At 42.1% G+C, this 18,802-nt stretch overlaps 2 protein-coding genes across 5 annotated transcripts in view; one reads left to right on the forward strand and one right to left on the reverse strand.

Annotated features, from left to right (window-relative positions):
• POLR2G (RNA polymerase II subunit G) lies at window positions 1-18,000 on the reverse strand. Its single transcript, XM_073605328.1, has 8 exons — window positions 17,845-18,000; window positions 14,877-14,986; window positions 12,430-12,589; window positions 8,016-8,066; window positions 7,579-7,644; window positions 4,564-4,635; window positions 2,088-2,121; window positions 1-336 (listed from the first exon to the last, which is right to left on the reverse strand). The coding sequence occupies exons 1-8, from the start codon at window positions 17,854-17,856 to the stop codon at window positions 323-325; spliced, it is 519 nt and encodes a 172-aa protein (XP_073461429.1). The 5' UTR covers window positions 17,857-18,000; the 3' UTR covers window positions 1-322.
• ZBTB3 (zinc finger and BTB domain containing 3) overlaps window positions 17,943-18,802 on the forward strand; it is a 13,612-nt gene continuing 12,752 nt past the window's right edge. The window contains exons 1-2 of one of the 4 annotated variants that reach the window (XM_073605323.1): window positions 17,943-18,255; window positions 18,638-18,779. The gene's annotated coding sequence lies outside the window, so the exon portion shown is untranslated. Of the gene's footprint in view, window positions 18,428-18,637; window positions 18,780-18,802 lie in introns of all 4 variants that reach the window. The other 3 variants (XM_073605327.1, XM_073605326.1, XM_073605324.1) reach the window with 3 other exon arrangements.

The following is an 18,802-nucleotide window of genomic DNA, read 5'->3' on the forward strand; positions in this document are numbered from 1 at the left end:
TCGAGACTGCATGAAGTTTTTTTTTAATAAAATAACACTTTGAAAACAGAGCTTACGGGTTTCAAATATCATCATGTCAGTTCACCAAGCTATATTGTATGCGTTTGAAATAACGACTCTTACTTTCAGATCTTATTGCTAAAATTAAGAATTATAGCAAATAAATATCATTACAGGTTTGTGAATTGAGCCTTATGTAACTAATACACCAAACTTTGCTACTGAGTGGTGACTGTCATATGGGGCAAAAAAAAAAAAAAAAATTACATAAAAAACACAATTTACAATAAACTGAGCGTCGTCTGACAGCAAGTGGACCACATCAGCTCACCAGACCTGCAAGAGGCACAAGAGAAAAAAATGGTTAATAACATTGTTTAAGGTGCCCCAAGCTTTAAAGGAAACATTTAGGTTTATTTCACACTGCCTAGCGCCCGGCGTTAGCGGTAAAGCGCTGGTAGTTTTTGCGGTTCTTTACCACTGTTATAGTGGCGCTTTTTGGCCACTAGCGGGGCACTTTTAACCACCGCTAACAGCTGAAGAAAGGGTTAGAAGAGCTGCGTTGTCGAAGCGCTTTGCAGGCACTCCCATACCACCCCAAAGATGCTGCTTGCAGGACTTTTTTTCTTGTCCTGCAAGCGCACCATCCCAGTGTGAAAGCACTTGGGCTTTCACACAGCGCAGGCATGAGAGGTGCTTTACCGGCACTATTTTTAGTGCTAAAATGCCTGAAAAGCGCCTCAGTGTGAAAGTAGCCTTACTGTGAGCCCCCTACATCAGAACCTTTGATATGCGAACATGTGTTTGCACAGCTTTTTTTTCCATTCAACCCAGTGGGCTGAACGAAAAGCCTGTCTGCAAGCACTGATCTTTATTCTTTGTCGGACTTACGAACGAGCTCCTGCAACGGTACTCGTTAGTAAGTAGGACACTTACTGTATTTCTTTTAATTATGTTCAGGTCCCAAAACACATGTACATTTTTTAAAGCAGCATTAAAACCGAACCCAAGATAATATATTGCAGCTTACTAATCCAATGTGGTGGCTGCCTTAGTTTTTTTTTTATATATTTTTTCTCTCCGTTTTCACCTGGAGATCTGGCCAGTAACACATCTCCTGTATTAGAGTGCCTCCACTTTTGATGAAGGAGCACATGGGCACCTTTGGACAGCAGCATTGTTAATCTCAAGAGAGGCTGTTGGTTTTTTTTTTTGCTCCCACTGACATTAATGCTGGGGATTATTTTTACTAATACTGACACCAAAGCACTAACAGATTTAGATACCCTAACAAACTAAAGCTGAACTCCAGCTAACACCTTATAAGCATTTACAGCAAACAGCGGTTTTCCCTTTTGATCAGAAAGCACCTCTGTCAGTAGAAAATGGTTTGTCTTAACCCTGTAATTGCTACATCTGCAGGACAATTTGTTCTGTTGAAAAACAGACTTTACTGCAGGCTCACCAGGGAAAAATAAAGTCTAAAAAAGAAAAAAGAAAAAAAAAAAAAATACCAAACCCAAAAATTTGGGTTTAAAAATACCACTTCAAGCCAAATAATCATTAGTTATAAATGTATACCTACATGTATAGCCAACATATGGAACTCAGGTTTTCTTTTTCAGGAGGAGATACTAGACCCCCATCTCTCTCTGTACCTACATGACTGTTCAGACTGGAGTTTCAATCACAGAGAAAAAGTCTGAAGGCAAAGAGCTTTTGCTTGACACCCTCTTCACAGTGGTAGGTTGAGGTTGTGGTAAACGTTTACCACAACCTAGTCTAGGCTAGCAGGCCTTTAAGGCAATACTTACAGATTATCTTCCAATCTCATACTTAGGTTTTATGTGCAGCTATCCCACAAGAGCAAGATAAATTTAAAACATGGCCTTAAAGTGCCTCACTAAAAAAATTAATCAAGTTCACCTTAACACAGGCTTTTAAATTAATAAATAGTCTGCGTAGTAGGTTCACAGCTAATAAAAAGGCAACTACTCTGTAGTCAACATACGCTTTAAATAAATACAGATAACGAACATAAACCTAAAACAAATTGTAAATATTAATTTGACACGTAGGACACTCACCTAAGTAATCGTCCATCAGAGAACCAATTGCAAACTGAAAAAATAAATAAAAGATAAATGTAGCATTAGATTCCCAGCTCATAAATGTTATGTATGACATTCTAGTGCAAATTAAATAACTGCAAGTAGAAGAAGTGGGGGTTTATGTAACTTTCTTACATAGCAACAAACCAACAGTTCCATTGGAAAATATAAGCTGCCCTTGGCAAATGCTTGTTGCCTGGTTTGGTTAATATTTTCAGAGTCACTCACCAACAACCAATGAAGCAGTAAGGACTCACTTTACTGCATTTTGATTCCATGCCTGGGATTCATAAATACCAAATGTAGAATCAGCCAGGGAAATGGCATTTTCAAGAGGATAACAGAAATGTCCACCTACTTATTTCTCTTTTAGAGGGTACAATTTTAATCCTGGCATCCATCCTGTGGAGCCGAATTACCTGCTAGTTAAACCCTTATAGATCAAAGTATCCTTTATTTTGTTAAAGTCCCTGGCTCTAACCCTGCAACCCCCCTTTGTCAAAGCCCTCTGTGACCTGATCCTCAAACAAAAAAACAAATTTAAAGATTGCACAGCTCAGAATAAATTGTGAAAAGGTGCTGCAGTTTTACCCAAAAATTCTGTAGCCCACTAAACCAGGACGTGCTGGATTTTTATAAAAAATAATACATAAATAAATCATATCAAAGTAAAACTAAGTGCTCCTGACTTGCAATGCTGGCTAGAGAGATTAAGCAGTTCGCTGATGGATTACTTGCTTCTTGGGATTTCTCTGTAAAGCCCAAATTCAGGATAATGAAACAATCCAACCGTGCAATGTGGGGGGGCCACTGCTCAATACATCTAGGGGAGAATTGAAGAGCTCCATCACTTACATTACACCCAGTATGGTGTGCTAAGGAAGTTGAAGTGCAACCAGAACCAGTTGCAGTTTACAAAGTGGGCTGCGGGGGAACCAGTCACACCACTTGAGGGAGCCTGGGGGATTTCATTCTCCTAGAACTGGACTTTAAGTACAGTCTAATAATTACCAAATGCTTACACAGAATTTCTAAAAATGGTTCAGAGTCAATTTGATTCACTTTTCAACACACTTTTGTGACTAAAGAACGGCAGGCCTCTAGAAGTAAAAAGCAGCTCATGTACACTCTATGCCCCAATATAGGAACTCAGCCCAGGAGTCAGGAGGGCTCCACATAGGATACAGGTGGAAGCCAGTGCAGCATGGATCTTCTAGATGAATGCATAGAAATTGTTTGAGAAGGCAGAGAAGATAGACAAGGGCCAAAGGATTGAGGCCAGAGCAGAAAGTATACAAGTGTATGCCAGGAGGCAGATGCACATTTGTTTTTGTGGCAGAGAAATGCTTAAACATTCCTGTGAGGGAAACCCATGTGTTGAACTGGCAACAAAAGCACTTAAAAGAAGATTTAGAGGAGTGGCTGTGTCCCTAATGCTCTACCGAATGAAGTTGGTTCTCACATGAGCCACTCAATCTCATTCAACATACTTGTTCCAGGCCAGGGACTAAAAAGGTAGTGAAGCAATGATCAAGATGATAGCCCAGAGACCTACATGTATGAAACAAGTCAGCAATGGCAGCTTCCATATTCCTATCCTTACATGTGCCCTTTAACAGGTCTCGTCCCACAAACCCCAACAATCATCTAGCTGAAACTAGAAGAGTGGCTTAGGTGCTAGTCAGCATTCCTCTGCAGATAGATGTTCAAGCCAGGAGCTGTGTCGGCTAACGAATTACAAAGGTAAAAGACTGACTTTTAAGGGCATACAAGAAAATCAACAAACACTTTTTTTCTTATTTTTTTTTAATATAAAAAGACTATTAAAATAAATCTATTTAAAAAAGGATAATTAAACCTACTTTTTTTTTTTTTTTTTTTTAACAAACATGTCATACTTACTCTTCTGTGCAGTTGGTTTTGCACAGAGAGCCCCCCGATCCTCCTCTTCTGGGGTCCCTTAGCAGCACTCCTGGCTCCTCCTCTTTGAGTGCCCTGTTGGAAAAGCGCTCTCCCTTGGGGCACTTGTGCGGGCGCGCTCCTGTCTTGCTGCTGCATCTACTGACACAGACAGCAGGACTCGGTATCGCCCCCTGAGTCATTGGATTTGTTTGACAGCAGCAGGAGCCAATGGCTGCACTGCTATCAATATATCCAACCAGAACCCGAGAGACCGGCTGGAGCTGGTGTGCTCGTTCTCTGCGCTGGAAAGACCAGGCTCAGGTGAGTAAAGGGGGGGGGGGGGGGCCCTCTGGGGGGCTGCTGCACTATAGGTTTTTCACCTTAATGTATTGAGGTGAAAAACCAGAAGCGTTTACAACCCCTTTAAAATGACCTAATCTATAAATTGGTAGGTTCCATTTTTTTTAAGAAAAGCAAAACTAGACAATATTTTCCAAGTGCATACGTGAAATGGGTTTCAAAGCTTGCTAAAAAAACATCTATTACTTACAATATCATTCTTATCCACTCTGGTTCCCACAATCTTTAGGCGAATTTCATCATCTTGTTGTATGACGACATCCTGCCGGAGATATTAGTATGTTGGTTAATCATTATGATGACTGCAAAATTGGTTAACAATGTGGCATGGCAATGGGAAAAAGTGAATTATGATTCTGGGGTGCAGCACTAGATGGATCACCAGCAAGGAGGAAGGGGGTCCTGATTCTTTTATATAGATCTTTAGTTAAACTTCATTTAAAATACCGTGTCTAGTTTAAAATGGCCTGAGGGATAAAACTAGTCAGGAGGGACTGCAGAACCATAATATGTAAGGTAGGGCATAAAAAAAAAAAAAAAAAAAAAAACACCTTTAGAATACTTTAAGAGTGTGAACCAAGATGGCTGTACACTGTTTGTTCTGTGAAATTTGCTGTTTGTTTTACATTTGCCAAGTGGCCCTGTTGGCCCCCTTGACCCTGACATTAGAATACCAGCTGTATCAGCAAATTGGCTTTTTTGTTAGTACCCCTGCCTTGCAGCACCTCAGTTTGAATTCAAACCAGGATACAACATGATAGCATGAGTTTTCATGTCCTCCCTGTGCTTGTGTGGGTTTCCCCTCGCACTCCAAAAAGACATGCTGGTATGTTAGAGGACTCCTGTATAAACTGGTGTGTGCGTGTATGTGAGATAGGGACCTCAGATTGCAAATTAATTGAGGGCAGCAACTGATGTGAATGTATAATATCTAAAGCACTGTGAAAAACTGTTGGTGCTATATAAATCTGGACCAGTGCAATACAAAATCAATTAGCGCAACCACAGTAATAAATTTGTGACCTGTGCTCAGAATAATCTGACTATTTAAAAGTAATGTTGCCAGCTAACACCAATTAAGTGAATTCACAACACTCAATGACAAATGAATAAAAGGAGCAGTGTGTCACAACCAAAATCTACCAAAAAAAAAATAAATAATAAATCATACTACAAAAAAAAAAAAAATTTTCAATAAACTCAAAATTGTTCACTGTATAAACAAAAATTACAGTCATATTCCAAAATTGTGTAAGATCAAACTCTAAAATACAATCAATAAACAGTGTGATCACCACTGTGCCACGGTTATCCAAATAAAAGAGCTCTGTACCTCCACCACCATACTAGTTGGCTGCTCACCTCATGGCCATGACCCCTGCATTACCAGAAGGGAACACAGCTTGCTTTGACCTCTCAGGGATAATGGTTCTGACAGACGCTTGGGAAGTCCTCACAATGGGATACACAGGTCCTCAGACACTCAGGAACACCAGATGTATATGGAAAGTAAAGAGAAGCACACAAGATCTAAATGTTCTCCATTTAAAAGTTTAAATATAGAAAAGAGAAGTATGACACTTACAGAGAGAAGCACCTTCGCCAGAGCTAACTTAAATGCATGTCAAACGCATATGCCGTCATTTGGCTCTGTAGCAAGATGGCCGCGGGATGATGTCACGCCCAAAACGCTGCCTCCCTATACACGTTACATCCAAAAGCGGGGACTTGTTTAGTAGGACTCCCTGCTTTGGACATAACACGTATAGGGAGGCAGAGTTTTGGGCATGACATCATCCCGCAGCCATCTTGCTACAGAGCTGAATGCCAGCATGTGTGTTTGACATGTGCATTTAAGTTAGCACTGGCGGCAGTGCTTCACTCTGTAAGTGTAATACTTATCTTTTATTATTACAACTTTCCTTACAATTTTTAAATGGAGAGCATTAAATCTTGTGTGCTTCCTTTCCTTCCCATATACAAATGGTGTTCCCAAGTGTCTAAGGACTGGTGTATCCCATTGTGAGAAGAGAGGAGTAAGGACTTGCCAAGCGTCTGTCAGAACCAATATCCCTGAGGGGAACACAGCTTGCTTCGACCTTTCTGGTAATGCAGGAATTATGGCCATGAGGCGAGCGGCCAACTTATATGGTGGTGGAGATACAGAGCACTTTTATTTGGATAACAGTGGTGATCACTCTATTGACTGGACTTTAAAGTTTGATTTTACACAATTTTGGAATGTGAATGAATTTTTGTTGTACACTATATAATTTGAAGTAATTGGAACATTCACGTTTTTTGTAGTATAGTTTGTTAGTACCTGGTAGATTTTGGTTGCGCTATACTTCTTTTTTAGTTATCTCACTGGGTGCTATATAAAATACCTGAAATAATATTATTATTAGCCAGTGCAAGGTACTGATGCACAACAAATGTTTCCTGCAGCATTTTATCTTATAAATTACATTATTTACATTCTATATGTACTTTCTCCTAGAAGAGATTGATTATCCAACTTTTGGTCTGAGCCCAAATCAACAGCAGCTGAATGTACATGGTCCTTAATGATGGCAGGAGCCAAACTGAATTTGAAAGCAAGTATAGCGATTGTACTTATAAAACAATGCAACTATTGGCATATAGTTTCGATATTGAAGCTTCTTACTGAAGATCACGAAGGCCTCATGTACACTTGAGCTCAAAAAAAGCCTGTTTCACAGGCGTTGGATGTTTTTTCTTCTGCCTCTAAACACCCCTCCATGTCAGCCTAGGTGTCCATGAACACATAAGCGTTTACAGGAGTTTAGAGGCAGGAAAAAAAAATAAATAAAAATTTGGATTCACATATATGTATTCATAACTCAAATGTACCTTCTTTTGCTCTCAACCTCCTCCAGATCCCTTTTTTCCCATAGACGCACACAGCCTGGCTAGGCCATGCCCCCCCCCCCCCCCCCCACCTTACTCCTCACAGGATTTGACTCACAGTGCCAGGAGCCTATGGCTCCCGCTGTTCTCAGTGTTTTCTGTGAGAAGAGGACGACAGGAGAGCGGGGCTGCAGGTGGGCACAGTGCTGAATTGAGAGAGGACTCGGGTACATGTAGTTGGACATTTTTTATCTTAATGCAGGTCATGTCAGTCATGTGCAATTTGAAGATATTTTTTCTCATTAGCCAACAAACAGATAAGCAGGTCTCTTACCTCATCTACAGTCTTGTAACAAGGTGGATTAGAATTGGGATCAAACTCCATTTCAGATGGAATTGACTGAAAGAACAAGAAGATCGGTTAGATACCTTCATAAATAGAGATAGACAGATTTTTTTTTTTAAATTTATTAATATTTTTTTTTTTTACCAGACCAGGGAGGATCAAACTTGTCAGCTTTTAGCTCAAAACAGAGGAATTAGTAATTACTGGTGATATGACAACTTCTGAATAAAGTAACATTTTTGGGTTTGTTTAAAGTAAGAGTAAAGTTGTCCTTTAGGACCTTTTTTATTTCAACAAAGCAGAGCAGTCAGCAACAGTGTGCAGTAACCCATACATCCAGAATTCCTCTTATCTGTCACAACATGATAGTTGCTGCTAGGCTGCCACAGTTCCAGTGTTCAAAAACTGGTATAAAAAAAACTTACATGTCTTGAAATGAAGCAGGACATGGGTCCAATTTCTGTAAATAAGCCGACCTGCAAAAAGAAGAGAAGAAGAAATTAGTGGGTTACAAACTTTGCAATCCTGAATAGATTACTACAAAATACCATACTAAAGGCAGAAGCTTCACATCTCCCATAGACTACCTGCAGAAATTCATGTTTGTTTTTCGGTGCTAATAGTACAACATAGTGGTTTTATAATTATAAGAGATGCTTCAACCCAGCAAAACATAATACACATTACAACAGGAGCTGTTTTGAAAACAGTCAGCCTTAGGTTCCTTCATTCATATAGAAATTAGTTAAAAGAAGAGAATAATTCATGGATGGTAGCACACTCATTTGCAAACACATAGGTCAAACCTAGTCTTCAACCACGTCAATAAAACAAAAGAAACAACATGGAGTGAATAGTGTTACCATGCTGTAGAACAGACGTAGGCAACCTTTTGAGCACAGGGCGCCAAAAAATCTTTTCAAAGAAATTGAGAGTGCCGATTTTATAACAAAAAAAATGTCAACTTCACACTCTCAATCACGAAAAGGATTTTTTATAAAGTAAATGCTGTAAACTACTTGAGCAGTAGTGAGAAATTAACATCCTGCACTCACTCCTCAGATCAGCCCCAATTGCTGCAAAACCACACCTTAGATCACTGCCCCCCCTGCAAATCTATTTCACCACTGTACTACCCTGCACATCTGCCCCACCGCCATACCCCCATGCTCTGCTGTCTCAACACTGAACCATCTTCTCATCTGTCCTAACACTGAACTTTTCTGCCCACCACTGTAACCCCTTTTCTCATCTGCCCCACCACTGTACCTCCTGCACATCTGTCCCACTTCTGTTCCCCTTGCTCATCTGACACACCATGGTACCTCCTTTGTCCTCTGACCTGCCACTGTACATGTGCCCCACCTCTGTACCCCTCTGCTCTTTTGCCCAACCACTGTAACCCCCTGCTCTTCTGTCCCACCGTTGAACCCCCTTCCTCATCTGCCCCTCCAACGTACCCCCTGCACATCTGTCTCACCTCTGTACCCCCTGCTCATCTGTCCCACCAATACACCTCCTTTCACATCTGTCCCACTGCTGAAGCCCATTCTCATCTCTTCCACCGCTGCACCCTCCTGCTCATCTGCTCTACTGCTGTACCCTCTTCTCATCTATGATATGCGTGATATGCAGAGTAGTGAAAAAGGAAGCAGAGATGAGACACATCTACCTGTCCTGGCACACTCATCCTGCTGTTCCACTGCTCGCATCCAGCCCACATGCTTGCATGTGATGTCACATACAAGCATCTGGAATGGATGCACAATGATGAGGTCAGGTCAAGGACATCTTCTGAAAGCAGTGGGCCTGTGTGCAGGATCATAAGTTGGGCCCCCGCAGCTGAGAAGTTGGGTGCGATTTTCATTGCGCTGAATACCGGCTGTGGCTTAAAGGGACACAGAGTGCAGGGGTTCAGGAATAATTTCAACAAAGTTCCCAGAAGCTCAACAGTAATTCCACAAACTGTCACCCGATTGTGGTTTTCTCACTCACAGTGGAATCCCTTCTTCTGAGATTGGTAGTGGCAACCGAGCGAGTCATCTTCCTCCACATGGTGGACAGGGCTAGCAGGACTGTGATTGGCTTTAGCAGTGGTCCTCCTGAAACAGGGACTGCCCCCCCTAGCAGAACTGCACCCAATCTCTTCCCCAACACAAAAGCGGTTGATGGCAGCTACAGCAAAGCTAGAGAAACAAACAATGTTTCCCATATTTTACAATGTGTGGGGGCGCAGTGCCTCCCCCTCTCAGGGCAGGTGCGGCGTGGGGAATTATGAAATTGGAATACATTAGTGTCTCACCGACACTTCCCTAGGCTGCTCTGCTGATGGGGAGGGAGTCGAGTGCCGGCAAAAGAGGCTTCGAGTGCTTCTTGCGTAACCAGTGCCAGGGGTTGCCTACCCCTGCTGTAGAAAATGGTCAAGATACTGAATTCAGCAGATGCTGCATTCAACGGAATTACTCAGCACTATGTGCAATTATATTACTGTGTAGCTTTTTTTTTTTTTTTTTTGTGTTACAGCAAGTTAGTAACAAAGAAAAAAAAAAAAAAAAAATAAAAAAAAAATTAAGTAAATAAAATGAAACTGTCATACCTAATGTATGTTGCAGAAACATTGAAAAAAAAAATGCTGATCAACACAAACGTTCGAGATTTAATTCAAATTTTGACCACAGCTCTTAAAGGGGATCTTTCTCTTTTCCTCATGCAGGGCTAAGCAAGAGGTTCACCAAGTTACCCCCCCAGCCACATATACTTTTCCTTTCATTTTCTCTCTGCTTTGTTTGGCCATCAGGAGCGAAGGAAAAAAATACCCAGAACTTCTAGGCATGGGTAAGCACGGGACTCCCTTCCGTTCTTCAATGTGACAGCACAGGTGGCTGGCGATTGCCCAGAGCTGTCACTTGAAGAGGGGAAGTCTATAGCCTTGTGCAAGTTTAACAAGTTTGGAGTTTACATCAGGCTTTCTTTAACTCAGTTCTGGCAGCCGAATGAATTGGCATGGGAATGAGAAAAGGCAAGTACATGCTGCTGAAAAAAAAAAGTATAATATATATATATATATATATATATATATATATATATATATATATATATATATATATATATATATATATATATATACATATACATATACACATACACACACACACACACACACACAAAAGTGAGTACACCCCTAAGTGAAAATGTCCAAATTGGACCCAATTAGCCATTTTGCCCATTTGTGCGTTAAATTTGGTGTTTCCGCTCTCACTCTCTCATACTGGTCACTGGAAGTTCAACATGGCACCTCATGGCAAAGAACTCTCTGAGATCTGAAAAAAAGAATTGTTGCTCTACATAAAGATGGCCTAGGCTATAAGAAGATTGCCAAGACCCTGAAACTGAGCTGCAGCACGGTGGTCAAGACCATACAGCGGTTTAACAGGACAGGTTCCACTCAGAACAGGCCTCACCATTGTCGACCAAAGAAGTTGAGTGCACGTGCTCAGCGTCATATCCAGAGGTTGTCTTTGGGAAATAGACTTACAAGTGCTGCCAGCATTGCTGCAGAGGTTGAAGGGATTGGGGGGGGTCAGCCTGTCAGTGCTCAGACCATATGCCGCACAATGCATCAAATTGGTCTGCATGGCTGTCATTACAGAACGAAGCCTCTTCTAAAGATGATGCACAAGAAAGCCCGCAAACAGTTTGCTGAAGACAAGCAGACTAAGGACATGGATTACTGGAACCATGTCCTGTGGTCTGATGAGACCAAGATAAACGTATTTGGTTAGGATGGTGTCAAGCGTGTGTGGCGGCAACCAGGTGAGGAATACAAAGACAAGTGTGTCTTGCCTACAGTCAAGCATGGTGGTGGGAGTGTCATGGTCTGGGACTGCAGGAGTGCTGCCGGCAGCAGGAGCTACAGTTCATTGAGGAAACCATGAACGCCAACATGTACTGTGACATACTGAAGCAGAGCATGATCCTTTGGAGACTGGGCCGCAGGGCAGTATTCCAACATGATAACAACCCCAAACACACCTTCAAGACCACCACTGCCTTGCTAAAGAAGCTGAGGGTAAAGATGATGGACTGGCCAAGCATGTCTCCAGACCTAAACCCTATTGAGCATCCTTAAACAGAAGGTGGAGGAGCGCAAGGTCTCTAACATCCACCAGCTCTGCGATGACGTCATGAAGGAGTGGAAGAGGACTGAAGTGGCAACTTGTGACGCTCTGGTGAACTCCATGCCCAAGAGGGTTAAGGCAGTGATGGGAAATAACGGTGGCCAAACAAAATGTTGACACTCACTTTGAGCCCAGTTTGAACATTTTCACTTGGGGTGTACTCACTTTTGTTGCCAGCTGTATAATATATATATATATATATATATATATATATATATAAATTTTTTTTTTTTTCTTCACAAATTACATTTTTAATTAGGGCTAGTATAAGTACATAACGTCTAAGTTTATTTCACTTGCCCATGATCCCCCCTGCACAGCAGAAATAAGGTTGAGCTTGGAAGTACCAGTACTGTGAGCCATTCAGGTTGTGTTGTATTGCACTGCATGGTGCTATAATCCTTGTGTTCCAGAGACTGGAATTTAGAAAGTGAGGAGTTAAGGCAGCTTACAGGACAGAGAACCTCACTTAGTAGGCCTGACTTAGGAAGATGACACTATGCGTAGTAATGTCACTCTCCTTGCTATACAATACAAAAAGTTGTATGAAAAGTGAATGAACAGAATGATCAATATTTTGGCAAGTAGTATAAATATATATTTTTTCCTCTTCCGTATGTGGAGATTTAGAGTTTTACATTTATGTCAGATGAAATCTCACCTTGTTCACTTGAGAAACTACAGCATCCACTACCTCTCCCTTGAAAGGCCGGAAGACAATGGCCTTGTACTTGACAGGATAAAGAACGAAACCCCTGCCAGGCTGGATCACCCCTGCGCCAATGTTGTCAATTGTAGTAACGGCAATTACAAAACCATACCTGAAGAGAAAGGGGAAAATATACTTAAATAAGTGTGTATTGAAGTGGATATGATTAACAGGGTTTCTGAGTATCGGTAAAATAAAACATGATTGTTCATTAGAAAATCAACCTCAAAATGAATCTTGATGGACACGAGGTATATGCGTAACATATGACAGAAAGACAAAAATGTCATAATCTTGGTAAGCATGCCTTAAAGGAGTTGTAAAGTCTCATGGTCTAATGCATTAAAGTGAAAAACCTTCTGTGCTGCAGCTGCCCCCCTTTTTCTTACCTGAACCCGATTGTTGCAGCGACAAGCACGAGCCCAGCAGCTCCAGCCTCAGGTCCTCATTGGATAGATTTAATAGCAGCAGGAGCCATTGGCTCCCGCTGCTGTCAATCAAATCCAGTGACAGGGGAGCCGGGGGTGGGGCCGAGTCTGCTATCTGTGTCAATGGACGCAGCAGCAGGACTCGGGAGCACGCCCGCACAGGTGGCCCAAAAAAAAAAAAAAAAAAAGTTCTTCGTGGGAGCACCCGATAAAGAAGAGCCAGAAGTGGGGGACCCCAGAAAAGGAGGATCGGGGCCACTCTGTGCAAAACCCTTGCACGGACCTTTACAAATCACTTTAAAGTCAATGTGCCATTGCTGGATTTTACTAAAGGTCAGTACCATAACAAAGCTTGGTAAATACAAGAGTGGATACATTCTAAAATAGCACTACTGGGGACCCTCCACTGATTTCAGAGGCATACACCTATTTCCTGAAATTAAATTTACGAAGGAAAACTGTAACATCTGCAAATCTACGTTACATCTTAGGTCTCCTATTCTCCCCTGGTCTCCTTGCTGTATAAGCTAGCCATCCCGACAGTCTTACTCATTGTATGGGGTTACCATGGAAACATAAATCGAAGAACTAAAATGCTCGGGACACATGCTGCACTCTGTGCTATGGCCTCATACCAACTAGCTAATTAGCTCCGGCTAGTTTGTGAGCAGCCAGACACTACACAGCATCTGCATCTAGGGTCAGTCAGAGGCTCTATTGCTTGGATAAGCAGTTACATGCGAACAGCACCAGAAATGGATTTGTACAGGGTACAAATCTGACACACTGGGATTGATTTTCTAAAACTAGTGCTCTCGGAATCTGGTTCAGTTGTGCATGGTAGCCAATCAGCTTCTAACTTCAGCTTGTTTAATTAAAGTGGATGTAAACCAGGTTCATTAAATTTGACCTATGCACATATATCTGTTGTGTTTACTTATCTCTCTCTTCAAAGCCCTGAGTCCCATGTGTTTCTGCCGTTTCATCCCTCTGTTATCAGCATGATAACTTCTGACAAGTTCTCCGAGATGGGAGATAAAAGCAGCTGAAAATGTGTCGTGGGAGGTTGCTATTTAAATAGATTAGCAGAGAGCTTGTCTCGTCACAGCACAGCTCTGAAAGTATCTTCGATCTTCTGCCTATGTTGAGGGGGGGGGGGGGTGTGCCTTTCCTCCAATCAGCTGTCTCCCAGTGTATGCCAAGACTACACGCCTAGTGCTGAATGAGGAAGTGAAAATTCTAACACGATGTAAAAATTGAATTGTTCATTAGAAATCAACCTCAAAATGAATCTTGATGGACACAAGGTATATGCGTAAAATATGACAGAGAAAAAAAAATCATAATCTTGGTAAGCATGCCTTAAAGGAGTTGGAAAGTGTCATGGTTTTTCACCTTAAAGCATTAAGGTGAAAAACCTTCTGTGCTGCAGCTGCCCCCCAGAGCCCCCCTTTTTAATATAGAAAGCTGAAGACAGCAGATATGTAAAAAAAAAAAAAAAAAAAAAATGTAGGGAGATTTGTTTTATCCTTGTGTATCATCTGAGGTTGTTCACTTCACTGGTTAAATGTGAGGGTTTACATCCACTTTAAGCTTTGACAATAAAACCTGGAAGCCAATTGGTTTTAATGCAGAGCTGCATCAGATTTTGCACTCACCGGTTTTAGTAAATCAACCCCACTGTGTGCATGCATGCAGCTGCCAGTAAGAATCAGTGGATTCTTGCTGGCTGGCGCTCATGTGAGTGGAGCCTTACCTTTTTCTTGGTATAGTGGTCCAGACATAAGCCAATAGGAAAGGGTGGAAGGGACAGCCTTGATCTTTAAAATGTACACATTACACCACCCTAGCACTGGGTGCTCAAGACTACACTTGAGTTATATACTTAGAGAGCTATTACGGAAAGGTGTACTTTACATAATCAGATGTAAAAAATCTGACCACATCCACCTGTCGGTTGCATGTACTTACTTGCCAGTGCAGGTCCCCTCTACCTCAGTGAACAACTTCTGCTTGACCGTGTTGAGAAGGTTTGGCCCAAAATATCTGGGGTGTAGAAGAATCTCATGTTCGAGGGAGATCTAATACAAGAAAAAGGAGAGTTATATTAACAGGAAACCATTTCCACCACAAGGTGTCTGCAAATCTATTCCAGTGAAGAATGACTATTACATGAACACTTCTACAACATATACAAAAGTAAATAAGGAGTGGAGAAACAAGGTAATCCATACGTAATAATATTGGTTTAATGTAACCCTCTCACTACCAGAGCCTTTTTTTTTTTTTTTTTATTTGTTTCAAACCTGGAACAGAGGCTTGCAGCAAAGCATTGGAAGCAAAGCCTAGTATACACTATTAACAAAAAAAACAAAAAAAACGGACGAACAATCATTCACATTTTTCTGTGTCCTCTTTAAATGTTAAAAACAAGAATGTCTAAAATGGTAAGAACATTTTTGGAGTGACAGAGGACACCTTCCCACATTCGTAGCTGTGGTCTATGCCCAGTCTATGGTCACACTGTATCCGATCCATGCGTGGATTTGCTCATTCAATTTTTAAAGGATGAATACTGTACTGATTAAACAAAAATTAGATGTAACGATAATTAACCAAAAAAGAAATAAATGTTCAAATGTGTCCCTTTGGAAATTTTTGTCTGAATAGTCCACATCATATCTCGAGAGCAGTGTACTACTGAAGAGAAAATTAGTTTTAGGCCCCTTTACAAGGGCCGGATCCAGTTTTTGGTGCAAATTAGCCTCCTGTAGATGCTTGTCTACAAGCACTCTATTGATGGCTGAGTGGCATTTCTCAGGACAAGTTTCCTTAAAGTCAACCTTTCCCCACTTTGCACTAAAAAAAAAAAAAAAAAAAAAAAAAAAAAAAAAAATTACAGCAGCCTACAGCTCTTCATGCCGATACAAAAAAAAAAAAAAAATATATCTTACATTAGTTTGCCACTTCCTGGTTGAGCGAGTGCCAGTGCGATATGCATCGATAAAAAAAAAAAAAAAAAAATCGGTGCATATCGCACTACAAAGAATCACACGCGATTTGAACAGGAATGCTGTGTATTCTTGTCTGAATCGCATTCAATTTCCCTCACTGCTCCTGTGTGTGTGTGTGTATACAAAGGGATCAAAGTGTCATCTAGTCAGGTTAAACAATGTTAAAACTCACAGTACATTTCTGGAAGCAAATCAGCCCCACTGGAGGAGAAGTTCCGGGACCCCCAGGTTATAGGGCAGGATTAATGTCAGCTTGGGGCGGACCGCCTCTACATCTCCTCCAGCGGCCTGGATTTGCTACCAGATACACTATATTACCAAAAGTATTAGGACCATTATTACTAAAAGCAAGGTCCATAAAGACATGGATGAGCGAGTTTGGGGTGGAGGAACTTGACTGGCATGCACAGAGTTCTGACCGCAACCCGATAGAACACCTTTGGGATGATTTAGATCGGAGACTGCGAGATTATGAAAAAAAAAAAACATTTTTTTATAGTTTGTTATAAAATTCTGCACACAGGTAACTTTTCTCCTCCACTGATGTGCGCTAATGAAGCTGCACTGATGGGCGCTAATGAGGCGGCACTGTTGGGGCTGCACTGAATCAAGACACTGATAATCAGTGCTGAAGCCCCTTTAACACAAGCCAGTTAAAGAGTTGCCACCTCATCCCTTTAAACCTGAACACCTTTGAATTACACAGGTTCTGAGGCTAATTAAATGCAGATAAGGCACCAAGTGAGTTTAATTACTTAGTCAGCCACAGAACCTGTGTAATGAATATGTGTTTGGGTTTAAAGGGATGAGGTGGCAACCATAGCCGGTTATCGGCTCTCCTTATGCTGTCAGCGTGAGGAAAGAAAAAACGATAACCATCTTGTGTCTACGTTCGTGATCGGCTGTCATTGGACATAGCTGGTCACATGGTAAACGTTCACTGTGATTGGCCCTTTTCCCCGATTTGTGATCAGCTGTGTTCTAAGGACTCAGCGATCACAGGAGGATGTCCATGTACGCCCTCCTGACAAATTAAGGCCACACTGTAGCCTTCTTTCAGCTATGGCATGGGCGGGAGGGCGTTAGATGAGAGCCGACAATTAGAGCGGAGCTGGAAAAAAAAAAAAAAAAAAAAATTATATATATATATATATATATATATATATATATATATATATATATATATATATATTAAAAGCCAGCAAGTACAAATACTGCAGCTGCTGACTTTTAATATATGGACGCTTACCTGTCCAGGGAGCCCGCGATGTTGGCAGCCGAAGCCGATCCGTCCTTCGGCTCTCGGCTGCAGCCGCCATCCTCAGTAAGGGAATAAGGAAGTGAAGCCGCGCGGCTTCACTTCCTGGCTCCCTACTGCGCGTCCTCGCAGGTCCCTGCTGTGTTCTGTGTATCCCAGAATACAGCGGGGGAGGACGGGGTAGGAGCCGGAAGTGGTGTAGGTCACCGCAAGCGCCACGGTGATCTATGCCAGGAAGTGGGAGCAAATACCTGTATTAGACAGGTATCTGCTCCCTCCTCCCCCCTGAAAGGTGCCAAATGTGACACCGGAGGGGGGGGGGATTCCAAAAAGTGGAAGTTCCATTTTTGGGTGGAACTCCACTTTAGATTGTAGAAGTTTCTATGTACATGATAGCCAATCAGCTTCTACATTCAGCTTGTTCAATCTGGCTTGCCAACAAAACCTGGAAGCTGATTGGTTTCTATGCAGAGTTGCACTTTCCAGTGTTAGTAAATCATCCTCCAGTGATCGGGATTTGGGCACATGGAGACACTCTGCATCATCCAATGACTCCGAACATAAAAGAAGATTACACCCGCCAACCCAGGGCACAGCGACAAGTAAATGCAGCCCCCCACTCCTTTATACAGAATAACGATCGCAGATAACGATATTTTATACTCACATGGTAAAACATTGCTGGAATCGCCTCCTCACACTACCCCGCGCAGCATAAGCTTTTTGTTTACACCGTGCGCCGAATAATAAAGTTTGTTTAAACGGGGCGGGGTCTCCATGCCTGATGTCATGTCGTGCGGAAGTGACGTAGACCGGCGGCGTTTGGCTGCTGTGGAAGCTCAGAGAGGGTGCAGCTGTCCGAAACTTTTTACGGCGGAAGACAGGGAGGGGAAGCAGATACCGAACACCCTGAAACCAGCAAACGTCTTCTAAAACAGGAACAAAGTGGGCGTTTTTGATTGGCTGGGCTCGGTGCCCATCACTTTTACTACCGACCAACCAGCGTAGAGGGGAAAGGTCATGCAGCCTCCAATCAGGGTGTAGCAGAGGCGGCTTCAACACGGTTCGCTTTGTGCAGGTGAACGACAGAGGGGAGGGTCATGTGACTTCCATTGCTATACCGTATTATTACTAATAATGTCACCTGGAATGTATGCCTAGGCAATGGGGCAGGCTTGGTGAAGATGCTGGCTGCCTAGTATGTGCCGGTAGTATGGAGAGCTGAAGGGAGTGGAGCTAATACTGGGTGGGTAGGTCACTGAGCATTTCCTACTGTCCTATATATATATATATATATCTTCTAGTTACTCATCAGAGCTCACCTCAGGCCTGTTCATTTACTGCAACACACTGATACAAAAGGGAGGATGTTCTTCTGTCATAGATACATGTTACATTGGATCTGTATACTGTGTGTATCTCCTGAGCATTATATTTATCAAATGTCTGTCTATTCCTAGTGATACAGAAGATGTGACTGGTCCCCGACACCTAGCTGGTCATGGTGGGCCAAATAAAGTGACAACGTGGAGCAAATCTCATCTAAAGTGACCTCCTTACCAATCTAAGCCTGACAACACCCAGATAACCCAAACAGTCAAGGTAAGCACTGACGACATAACCCT

This window comes from Aquarana catesbeiana, linkage group LG11 (assembly GCF_042186555.1).
Source record: "Aquarana catesbeiana isolate 2022-GZ linkage group LG11, ASM4218655v1, whole genome shotgun sequence".
NCBI lineage: Eukaryota > Metazoa > Chordata > Amphibia > Anura > Ranidae > Aquarana > Aquarana catesbeiana.